At 35.4% G+C, this 12,347-nt stretch overlaps 1 protein-coding gene across 4 annotated transcripts in view; it reads left to right on the top strand.

Annotated features, from left to right (window-relative positions):
* LOC107557058 (pro-neuregulin-2, membrane-bound isoform-like) overlaps positions 1 to 12,347 on the top strand; it is a 93,735-nt gene that overhangs the window by 66,220 nt on the left and 15,168 nt on the right. For 3 of the 4 annotated variants that reach the window (XM_016240363.1, XM_016240361.1, XM_016240364.1), the window contains exons 4-5: positions 1,248 to 1,368; positions 10,019 to 10,095. In XM_016240363.1, the coding sequence (XP_016095849.1) occupies positions 1,248 to 1,368; positions 10,019 to 10,095 (198 nt within the window). Of the gene's footprint in view, positions 1 to 1,247; positions 1,369 to 10,018; positions 10,096 to 10,414; positions 10,474 to 12,347 lie in introns of all 4 variants that reach the window. The other variant, XM_016240360.1, reaches the window with a different exon arrangement.

Genomic DNA, 12,347 nt, shown 5'->3' with positions numbered 1-12,347 from the left:
CTGTCACTTTTGATCAGTTTGGTGCACCCTTGCTGAACAAAAATATTAATAAATGTACTGCCTCTAAACTTTTAAATGGTATTGCAATTTTATATATTATTTATGGGCAGCATAAATTGACCTTATTGACCCTTTATATATAATATAGTATGCTGCTTGAATAAATAAATAAATGCACCAAAAATAATACAAGAATACACGACTACTTTTGAATGGCTGTCATTGCAGAAAGATGCTTTTTTTGCTCCCTAATGGTGAAGAAACGGGATGGACCAGCAGGGGCGAGCTGAGCCATGCTAACCAGCAACTCTAACAACATTAGTTTGGATATCACAATATGTCTTTGATTACATAAATAACGGTGGGCTTGATGTGGTAAATAGATGCCTTAAAAATTGCTAAAGGAGACACATTTGTCTTTTTCGTTGTGATTAGCGAGATTAAATAAGCATGTTCCTTCTAAACATTTGCTTTGAACGCAAGTTTCAGCATGACAAAGATGTTCCACTGTGCTGTGCTAAACAGAAACCATTGCATGTTTGAAAAAGCATAATTTGGGTGGTGATGACATGAGTGTTTGTAGACATGTTCAGTTTAACAGCGGTGACAAACAGCATAGGTATGTGAATAATGTGGCAGTGGGAAGCAGTTTGCCCTATCAGTCTTCTCATTTCTGCTTTTGATTACAAATTTGATTGCGCCCCAATGTACACCCTTTGAACTGGTACCATAGGTAAACAAATTGCTGTCAGTATGGCCGTAATGTGATTTCACAATGTATCATTTTCTCCAGGCCTCTCATTTTTTCTTACCCCTGAGGTGCAGTATTCCCAAAACATGTTGAACGTTGCTCCGATAATGCGGCAGGATTACGGATCCATTCCAGACCTGTGAATCAGACGGAGCAGGTGGTGTGTGTGGGGCTGAAATATTTATCTTTGCTTATCGAACGTCTCGAACCTTAGCAGAGCAGCAAAGATGTACAGAGAGATTTGCAATGAAAACCAAGGAGTCATTGTTCTAGTGAATGACTGTTATTGTAGGGAATGGGACATGAGCTGAAATGTGATATAATTATCAGTAACATGTAATGAATGTTATCTGAGAAGCTGGCATGTGTGTTTTCGGTTCTTGTGCAACCACGTGGCTGTTCTCTTTATTGTTTGCACTCACTGAAAGCTCTGTCTTTTGTTTTTTTTTGGGTGGCATGCTGATGTTTAAAATGTTTGTGTCTTTGTTTTCTGCAGTAACCACAACGTTATCTCCGGGTTCGGGTCATGCCAGAAGATGCAACGAGTCAGAGAAGGCATACTGCGTGAATGGCGGCGACTGTTACTACATACATGGTATAAATCGGCTATCCTGCAAGTGAGTTTCTCTCCCGAGCCTTTTCACACGTGTCAGTCTATTTACACTCCTGGTGGATCACATTGTTCTTCACCTTCTTTCTCTCTCAGTCACACTCTCTTGTTGATTACACCAATCCCAACCTTATTCAAATCAATGGGATTCTGCATATTTGCTCTTTCTTAAACTATGGGCACTTTAGGTCCTGTGCACATTAATAATACAAAAAAAGCAAAAAGAAACTGTTCAACAGTGTATTTACATTCATCAAGGAAATTATGCTTATTTATTTTATTTTATTTTGCAATCAAATATCTTTTCCACCACATCTCAAATGATCTATTGTGTTCGACAAAATTTTGGAATAAAATAGCTGAGCTCTTCATCTAGCTAATTTCAGAGTTAGCATTTTATGGATCCTAGGGAAAAATTATTTCATACTTCTTGCATAATTTACCAAAATTACAGCTTGGACATGATACGTAATAAAAAATTTCCGTTTGTAAGCAAAATGGTTTGTTGTGGTGGAAATGACAGCACAATTGAAGGACATAATTTGTTTAAAAATTGATGTAATTTAATATTTATTTCTTTATTTTGTAATTATATCAAACTGATGGAATTAAATCAGGGATGCTCAGGACGTCTTGTTATGGGCCGGAAAAAATATTTTCACCCGCATTATCAAAACAAGACCAAGGCGATTAAGTAGCTGCGAAGGGCGAGATAACAAATAAGTTTGTGTTTGTGCGTTATAAGAAGCTATTTATGTGATGGTTTCTTATGGCAATGAACTGTAAGGTGCTTTTTTTTAAATCAATTTCAGATCGCATGTTGCGCCATGTTATGAATGCACCTGCTGGTATTTTCAGCCCAGCTGCACGGTGTGCGCGTCTGCACGTGTGTGTCCCTGGAATACTGCACAGCAAGCAAACGAAGACACTTTTAAATCAGGGATGCTCAGGACGTCTTGTTATGGGCCGGAAAAAAAAAAATTTTCACCCGCATTATCAAAACAAGACCAAGGCGATTAAGTAGCTGCGAAGGGCGAGATAACAAATAAGTTTGTGTTTGTGCGTTATAAGAAGCTATTTATGTGATGGTTTCTTATGGCAATGAACTGTAAGGTGCTTTTTTTTTAAATCAATTTCAGATCGCATGTTGCGCCATGTTATGAGTGCACCTGCTGGTATTTTCAGCCCAGCTGCACGGTGTGCGCGTCTGCACGTGTGCATCCCTGGAATACTGCACAGCAAGCAAACGGCCAAGACATGGCTGCAACAGCCATTCAATAAGTTGTGTACAAATTGGAAGGAGCGATAACTCAATTGCTGCAGCTAATTCACTCTTCGGTGAGGCACAGATCCAGAAAAGTCGGATAATGCAGTCAAGGCCGCTGGGAATTGTTGGCCTGAAGCTATCTCATTCAATATAGGCCAGACTTCCATAGGAATTACTCACCAGTCAGACAAGTCCAGCCATACAAGCTGCCTCATATTTATGCCTGCCTTTTTCTTTGAAATACAAAGTTACACACACATATGGAGTGAAGGAAGAGGTAATAAATGACCCAGGACATAATTATTTTCTTGCTGGGATGATGGTGGGTGGGGGCTATTTTACGGCCTGCCAAGTTACAGCAGCTCCACATCGACACCCCTGTCATGTTTACATAAGACTGGGACAGATGACAAAACTGAGGAGGAGAGAGAAATGCCAGAGGAGATTCATGGCCCGCCACTGAGGGGGCCCCAGACTGCTATCCGGCACTGCTTTTTCAGGGCCCCTGATACCTACTCGTGCTGAACATCAAGGACAAGTTCTGATCTGAAGACTGCAGGTCATTGAGTTTAGTGGCCATTTTACTATAATATGTGCATTTTACTCCATGTTCTCTTGAACACAGTGCATATTGGTAATTAAATTATTATTATTAACCTAGAACTTTAGCTAATTTTAAACAAATCAGATCTTTAAGTGCCTTCTTATAATGGTTATTTTGGCCTGTCCTGCCTCGGAGGTCTTGACCTGTTCAACTCAAGCAATTCAAATCAATACAACAATGTTTTAATTTTGATATAACCTGTTGAACTGATGTTCAGTTTATTGTATAAAAAAAGCTATCTTAATTATTAACCAATTTTAATGAACAGACACATTTACCTGTGGAATGTTTAGAAATACATTCTTTAAAATATTCCATAATATTCCTTGCATTTTTGGAAGCTAAGAAGAACATTATTTGGTCTCTTTCTACAGCATAAAGATAAAACAAGTAAATCATCTTATTATATTTTACATGTTAACAAACATTTTTGTTGACTGCATTCATCAAGCTCAACCTTTAATCCTACATGTTTTGTAAGAAAAAAAAAATAGCAAATATTTTTTCTGTAAGTATACTCTTAAAAATAAAGGTTCTTCAAGCGATGCCATAGAAGAACCATTTTTGGTTCCACAAAGAACCATTCAGTCAAAGGCTCTTTAAAGAACCATCTCTTTCTTAGCTTTTTGTAATCTGAAGAACCTTCTTTCACCACAAAGAACCTTTTGTGAAACAGATGTTAAAGGTTCTTTATGGAACCATTTAGACAGAAAGGTTATTCTATGGCATCGTGAAGCACCTTTATTTTTAAGAGTGTAATTGAAAATATAAGTTTATCACTGAATCTTAGCTAGCCTGCTCTGTATTATAGCTTAATTTAAGCTAAACTTGCAACCCCGTACCCCATTCTTGTATTTTTTTTTTTTTATTGAATGTTATTAATTTTGTATTTAATGTAGCTACAAAATCTGGATTTTAAACTTTATTTTACATGTCACAGAGCTGCAAAAATGCCAAACCTCATATAAAATGAACAGAAAATAAAATCGCTCATATAAAATTTAGTTTGACCTCCTGAGGTTGACGATCAACAAGTTAAGTGCCTCCTTTCACTGTCCATTTGTTGAAAAAACGAAAACTTAAATTTCTAAGTGCTTCAGGCACTTTTGTGTACTCTGTTCGTGGAAAGTGCCATTAAACTTTCCAAATATTATTGCATGAAAACAGCTGCTTCGAAACTGTTTTTTTTATTTTTTTTATAACAGCAGTACTTTTTCTTCAGACCAGATGCATCCTTCATTATGCAACACAATGACAATCAAGAGATCGGGTTTTATTTCTATGAGAATGTCATTTAGGTATGAAGTGTGTGTGCTGGATAAATTCTACATTCTTTGATTCATTCGGACAGATTCACCAGCAGGATAGAAGTGATGCAAAGCCTTCTGGGTCAGAATGGACTCTTTCAGTCTCTCATTTTACAGAGTTACAGCGACCTGATCGAGGGCAACAGGGCGCAGAAGAAAGACCCTTTTATCTTTTTCTCTCTCAGAGCCCTTCACATGACTTATGGGAGCTTTACCCAGTGAAACGTCAGCTACAGCCTTACAGTAAAGCTTTAAAGAATAGACTTGAGTAGTTAGATAACGAAAACAGATTAGCAGAATGACAAAGCATAAAGGCTCAGCAAATATAGTATAGATGCATTTGAGCTTTTTGAGGATCTGTATAAATTCGTGTGTGATTTGCCTGCTGTGCTGGTTAGAGACTGATGTGTGTTTAAAACAGGATTAGATGTTATAACTAGCGGACTGAGGGAGCTAATTTTAGGCTTTATTTTTTGTGTTTGCAGTGCTTTCTATTACACAGTGTATTGCACTGTAAATGTAAATGGCTGTTGTTAACTTGGAACTTTCTACCCGATCTGTCTTTTAAAAATTACATTCATTGGTTTAACAGAACATTTACTGTATGAAAAATGTTTTAAATTTTTTTTTTCTAGACTACAAAGATAGCCATGTATTTTTTGGTTAATTAGCAGAATGACAAAGCATAAAGGCTCAGCAAATATAGTATAGATGCATTTGAGCTTTTTGAGGATCTGTATAAATTCGTGTGTGATTTGCCTGCTGTGCTGGTTAGAGACTGATGTGTGTTTAAAACAGGATTAGATGTTATAACTAGCGGACTGAGGGAGCTAATTTTAGGCTTTATTTTTTGTGTTTGCAGTGCTTTCTATTACACAGTGTATTGCACTGTAAATGTAAATGGCTGTTGTTAACTTGGAACTTTCTACCCGATCTGTCTTTTAAAAATTACATTCATTGGTTTAACAGAACATTCACTGTATGAAAAATGTTTTAAATTTTTTTTTTCTAGACTACAAAGATAGCCATGTATTTTTTGGTTGTTTCTGTTCTATGTGGCTCATTGCAATTTTGAATCTTCCCAGTGTGGTAATGGTTCAGCTTCAGTACATGTGCTGTGTTCTGCGATATACGGTTTGGCCACCTGGAGCTGGATTCTAGGAACTGGTATCTGTGTTCCTGACGTCTAGGCTTGTTTGGAATATCATGATGTTTGTCTTCTTCAGGTTTACTTCTACAGCCCAGTTCTGGCAAAAATGTGCTCTTTCTGTTTCTCTCTCATCGTCTTTGTAGATTTTCATTAAACAGAGTCTATCGGCTCCTGCTGCCAGTGAGAGAGCGAGAGAGAGAGTGAGAGTGAAAGACAGGGAAAGAGAGGCAATGAAAAATGCATGTCCAGAGCTGAGGAGCAGTGTTGGAATTGTGTCAAAGCTCTTGGGGGTCCCCCTAACCAAACCCCACCCCCACCCCCTTCACACAAAAAAAAATTAATAAATAAAATAAAATAAAACTTTATATACATACGTACGATGCAATTTTTGTAATTTATTTTTATTTTTTTGTCTAGTCCTCGTTATCGTTGAGAAAACCTAATTCTAAGATAAAAGATGATTTTACTATGATCAGTGAATTAGGTGTACCAAAAAATCACTAAGCAAAAAATTATTAAATATCTAGCCTAGGGGTGTGCGATGTTGACAAAAAATTGTATCTCTATATTTTCTGGGATTTTATCGATAAAGATTGATAATCAGATGATATTTTGCTGAGTGTGTTGCGCTTAGGACTGTCATGGACAGCTGACTCTGTGTGGTGGTTAGTTCACAGCAGTGACAGAAATTAAACTTTTCCAGCAAGTTTAAAATGATTTTTACCCTTTATGGGCATTTTTACCTTTTTAAAGCCATTTGTTTTCTAGAAGTGTGTCTTATATTTAATCAAATATTTTCAAATTATTATTATATTTAATAAATATCAAAAAATTATAATAAGCCATTTGGGGCAGTTACCAAGCAAATAAAATCATTATCAACAAAATGCATGCAATGCAGAGGAAACACAGAAGCTGCATCTAAAGTGGCATTAGATGCATACACTGTTTAATGCAAGGCATGAATGCTCTAACCGGCAGTTACAAATGCATAAATAATGTTTTGATATTATAATCTTAAAACGTTGAATACTAATATTTGAAATTATTTAAAATATATATATAAAAAGTATATATATAGCAAGTCACTGTTAAGTGAGTCATTGCGATTGAACCAAATAATTTAAACGGTCGATTCATTCAGGAACAAAACAGCATCATGTTGCTCAGAGACCAAATTGGAATTATATTTGTTGGCGAAATTGAGCAAAAACAGGAAATATTGTGTCTAAAACGTAAGTGTCTTAATATTAAATTCTTGTGTATTGAACTGCGGTATAAAATCAATATCACATTTGTGATTTTTGCGAAAAAATTGCACTCTTTGTGTGATATTGATCAACTACACTCTTAAAAATAAAGGTGCTTCACGATGCCATAGAAGAACCTTTTTGTCTAAAGGGTTCCATAAAGAACCTTTAACATCTGAAGAACCTTTCTGTTTCACAAAAGGTTCTTTGTGGTGAAAAAAGGTTCTTCAGATTATAAAAAGGTAAGAAAGAGATGGTTCTTTAAAGAACCTTTGACTGAATGGTTCTTTGTGGAACCAAAAATGGTTCTTCTATGGCATCGCTTGAAGAACCTTTTGAAGCACCTTTATTTTTAAGAGTGTATATGAAATTATATAAATATATGCATTTTCTGCCCTCATATCTTGCATTTTGGGAACATTCTAAATACATTGTATTATACTGAATCATGCAGTGAAAGAACACACTCTAAATGAGCATTCAGTCTAGCTATTGTTTAAGCACTCATAACTCCTCTCATAATCAATAAAGCTGTCCATACACGGTGTGATAAATGAATCTCTAACTTACATCGTATGTACATCTGCACTTTGTTGCTTATGATGAGGGAATTCACGAGTTTCTGTCTGAACAAACTCTAGGGTTTCAGCGATGACTGATCTGAACGCCTCTGATTGGCTGCTGCATTCCTAAGCTCAACAGAATCGTGTGTGATTGGTTATAATGAGCAACGCTGTAAAAACGCGTAAAAATAAAATATCATGTAACATAACCAGGTCTAATTTAATACAGCAATCGAAATTTCACTTTAAGTATGAAAGTTTTATTGAAAAATAAAACTTATTTTTCAATAAAAAAATAAGTTTTATTTTTTTATTAAACTTATTTTTAATATACTTTTCAAGTATATTTTTGGGGTGTTATGGGGGGTCCCTTAATGCTTATGGGAGGTCCGGGAACCCCCCCCCCCTCAATTCGAACACTGCTGAGGAGGATGTGCTCAGGGGGTTGGGAAGGGGAAAGACTGGAGGAAACAGCATGACAGCATGTGAAGAAAAGGGAATGATGGAAAGATGCATGAGAAATAAAGCAAATGGGAGAATGGAGCAGGTGTTTCTAACTGTAAATATTAAGAGATCATTAATACACTTGAACTGCACTACCAGTCAAAAGTTTGGATACATCACATCACATTATTATTATTATTATTTAATGTATAATTAATGATGACTTCATTGCTTGAAATTCACAAAATCCTTTTTTTTGGCCTTTTTTTCAATTTTCAAATTTTGTTTAGGCAGCTAAAATGGGAAACCTCTATATGAAATGAACAAAAAAACTTCCTGAGGTTGATGATCAACAAATTTGGATACACCTATATTGTTTTATCAATAACGGCTTTATTATACACATTTTAGAACCTTAATAAAGGCATTATTAATAATAAATAAATAATTAAAAAAAAATTTTTGTAAAATATTTGGATTTGTAAGGAAATATAAAAGCACAAGGTGTTTTGAAGATCATATCAAAAGTCCAGAGTTTTGACTAGTATATCAAAGTTAGGCCACACTTCGAAAATGTCACCACATTACCGCGTTTCTTCAAGGTAAAGACACGAGGACAAGTCAGAAACTGTACGCTTTAGGCAAATAATGAACATAGACAGACATAACAGGATCTGTTCTTCATTTGGAGAAAGGAATGAATGAAGTTGAGGAGTTGAAATCCCAGAGGTCCTCTCCTGAGAGATACACGTGTGCACACACGCCGCTCAATCCCTCTGGTGCTCTCCAGCAGTATAACATTGTTTCTAATCATAGCGGTTTCTGCTTAAAACAAGAGTAAAACAACTTGCCAATGTGGTAGGAAAATTAAATAGATAAACACTATACACAGCCTTTCCTGTAGCTCAATGAGTAGAGCATGGTGCTATCAAGTCCAAAGTTGTGGGTTTGAGTCCCAGGGAAAACAAGAACTGATATAATGTAAATGTGTTCCTTGAATGCAATGCACTGTAAGTTGCTTTGGATAAAAGCGTTTGCCAAATGCATAAATGTCTGTCCTGAACACTACCATTCAAATGTTTGGGGTCAGCTCCATTTATTTATTTATTTTTAAATAAATTACTACTGTTTTTCAGCAAGGACACATTCATTTGATCAAAAGTGACAGTGAGGACTTTTACATTGCCCCCCCCAAAAAAGTCTATTTAAAATAAATGCCTTTTTGTTTTTACTTTCTGTTCATCAAAGAATCCTGAAAAAAAAAATCAAGCAATTTTTTTCAAGTTTGATAATAATAATGAATCTCAGGCACCAAATCAGCATATTAGAATGATTTCTAATCATCAGGACCCCGTGACACTGAAAATTTCAGAAAATGCAGGCTTTGCCATCACAGGAATACATAGCATTTTAAAATATATTCAAATAGAAAACAGTTATTTTAAATTGTAATAATATTTCACAATATTACTGTTTGAATTGTATTTTTGATCAAATAAATGCAGTCTTATTGAGAATAAGAGATATCTTAAAAAAAACTGAAGATAAATTTCCAACAAAAAAAAATCTTTAAATATTAGACGGTAAAAATATTAGACAGTAAAATCTTGTTTTTATAACACACTGAAAATTTCAGAAAATGCAGGCTTTGCCATCACAGGAATACATAGCATTTTAAAATATATTCAAATAGAAAACAGTTATTTTAAATTGTAATAATATTTCACAATATTACTGTTTGAATTGTATTTTTGATCAAATAAATGCAGTCTTATTGAGAATAAGAGATATCTTAAAAAAAAACTGAAGATAAATTTCCAACAAAAAAAAATCTTTAAATATTAGACGGTAAAAATATTAGACAGTAAAATCTTGTTTTTATAATGGTTTATGGATATTTAGAAAACAAAAATGCTAAACAAACGATGGCTTGAAGAATCGGACTGGCATTCGAATGATTGTGCAGCTGTGTTTCTGACCTCGCTGTGCATAAATTCCTCTGTGTGTGATGTGTGTGTGTGTGTGTGTTTGTTGTATATCTGTGTCATCTTTTCCACCTCTCCTTCCCCCAGATGTCCGGACGGATACTTCGGCCAGCGGTGTTTGCAGACAGAGCCCCTGAAGTTATACATGCCCAAACCTAATAAAAGTATGTTGACTTGAGATGCACAGCCGCAAACAGAGGACCAGCTGTCACTGGGTTACCACTGTTGTCTCTCCCTTGCCTCCTTCCACCTCCCAAGGCTTGCTGGCTTAAGTCTGTCCTGAAATAGACACAGTGGTGCCTCCAGTGGGATCCTCTGCTTCTGCTGTACATCATTGTGCTGTTGTCCTAATGTTCTCTCTGCTTTCTTTTCCCCCTCTCTCTCTTTTGCTTTCACCCTCTCCTCTTTCACTTGCATCTTTTCTCTCTGCTCGACACTCTCTCCCTTTCTCTTTCTTTCTATGGTTTTGTCTCCTTCCATCAGGTGTCCAAATGACTTTACTGGTGATCGCTGTCAAACCTACGTTATGGCCAGTTTCTACCGTACGTCCATTTCTTCTTCTGTCTGTCTGTCTCTGTCTTGTTTGCATGCTGGAACTGAAGATGTGGAATGTTGTTCTGTAATGGTTAATAATCGACTTATTGTTCTAACTGAATCAGTTTTTTTTTTTAACAATTAATTAGTTTTATTTGGTCCAGTATGTCATTCACCCCCTGCATCATTGTTTAATCGATTCTACATTACATTATATCATAACATGATCAGAGATGCATGTTTTGAAGTATGAATGCATGTTCTTTAATAAAGTGAACCATAATTTATATATAATCATAACGGCAATAAACATACCTAATTAAATGCTGCATCATTCCATAACATATACAACAGAAATATAGTTACTGTCAATTTACTAACCATAAGCACATGTTATAGATTGTCCAGCGAGAAAATAATGTTACAAAAATGTGAATGGACAGCTAATAATTATTTAAATATAAAAAACGTGCAATCACAAAATGGGCACTAATATATATATATATACACACATATATTAAATGTCCATAAAAATGTCTTATTAAGGATGAACAATATATCAGTGCCATATTGGTTATTGGTTATCATTAGAATTTTTTTATTTTTATTTGTGAGTATCTGTTAATATTGGATATATATTGGCTCGTATTGCCACACTCATTTTTTCAGATTTTTTTTGTGTAGATGGTTGAATTTAGTTAGACATTTTAATTAAAAATGAGATATTTCGACTCTTAAAGTTAATCTTAAACACTGATAATCTTTAGCAAATCTCAAAATGAATATCCATTTTTCATGGTGTACATTGTAATATTGTGATGCTTAAATTATAGCATTTAAAGCCAAAATAATTTTTTGTCGTTTTATTACAATTTAGTGTATTGTACAATTTTAACGTCAGCCATTTATCAGTTATCAGCCAAAACATGAATGCTAGTTTCTGTGATTCAACCAGTGGGGCATAGCGATAGCAACACCAAGGTCCTGGGTTTGATTTTCAGGGAATATATGAACTGTATAAAGCTGTATTCCTTGAATGCAAAGTCGCTTTGCATAAAAGTATGTTCCAAATGCATAAATATGTAAATAATTTTTCCACCAAACTCTATGTAAATCATTTTTCTATCGAACTGTAATGTATTTCAAATAATTGAGTTCTGCAATTTCGTAATTAGTTTTCAACTTTTACAGCCTATTTCATTTGATATGATTTTGACAGCCTCAGTTTTCTGTACAGTAGTTCTCAGCAAAGTAAAAAAAAAAAAAAAAAAGGCTAATTTTTGTAAGGAAGCTTGCCCTGTTTATTTTATCACTTGTAGCAATTTGCATACAATACACCGTTCTGTAATTTCACAAGTGTGTGTAGTGTAAAACAAGAGCACTGTGCAATGTACCGGCATTGTCTCCCTCAAACAATCCTGTCACAAATCCTCTGCACACCCCACAGTTAAAAAATCCACCCCTTAATTATGCTGGGAAATTAAAAAGCTCCACTTCCCCGAGGTGACACATTTTAACCGTATAAGGCTACAGTTCAGCGTCTCCACCGCACATGTCCATCAACTGCAGAAAAACACCTAAATTAGAGGGAGACACAGGGATCACTACACCTGACAGCTCATGCCTGTGAGCTATTGGCTCCTGCTTGTGTCCACATAGTGCATATAATCAGGTCTTTGTGCTCTAGAGAGCATTGCTATGCTGCCGCTGTTTACATTTTACCATGGCCTTAATCTCAACATATATTTATTAGTTAATAAAAAGACAGGAGGTAGAACACGAAAGATTGATGTTAACAAAACTATCCGTGGACGGAAAGTGCACACAGTTGCATGTAGAACGGAATAGATTTCCTCTCTGTATAAATGGAATAATTCATTAG

The sequence above is a fragment of the Sinocyclocheilus grahami genome, unplaced genomic scaffold (genome assembly GCF_001515645.1).
Source record: "Sinocyclocheilus grahami isolate Dianchi unplaced genomic scaffold, SAMN03320097.WGS_v1.1 scaffold588.1, whole genome shotgun sequence".
Lineage (NCBI taxonomy): Eukaryota > Metazoa > Chordata > Actinopteri > Cypriniformes > Cyprinidae > Sinocyclocheilus > Sinocyclocheilus grahami.
This window is presented reverse-complemented; position numbering and strand designations above follow the sequence as displayed.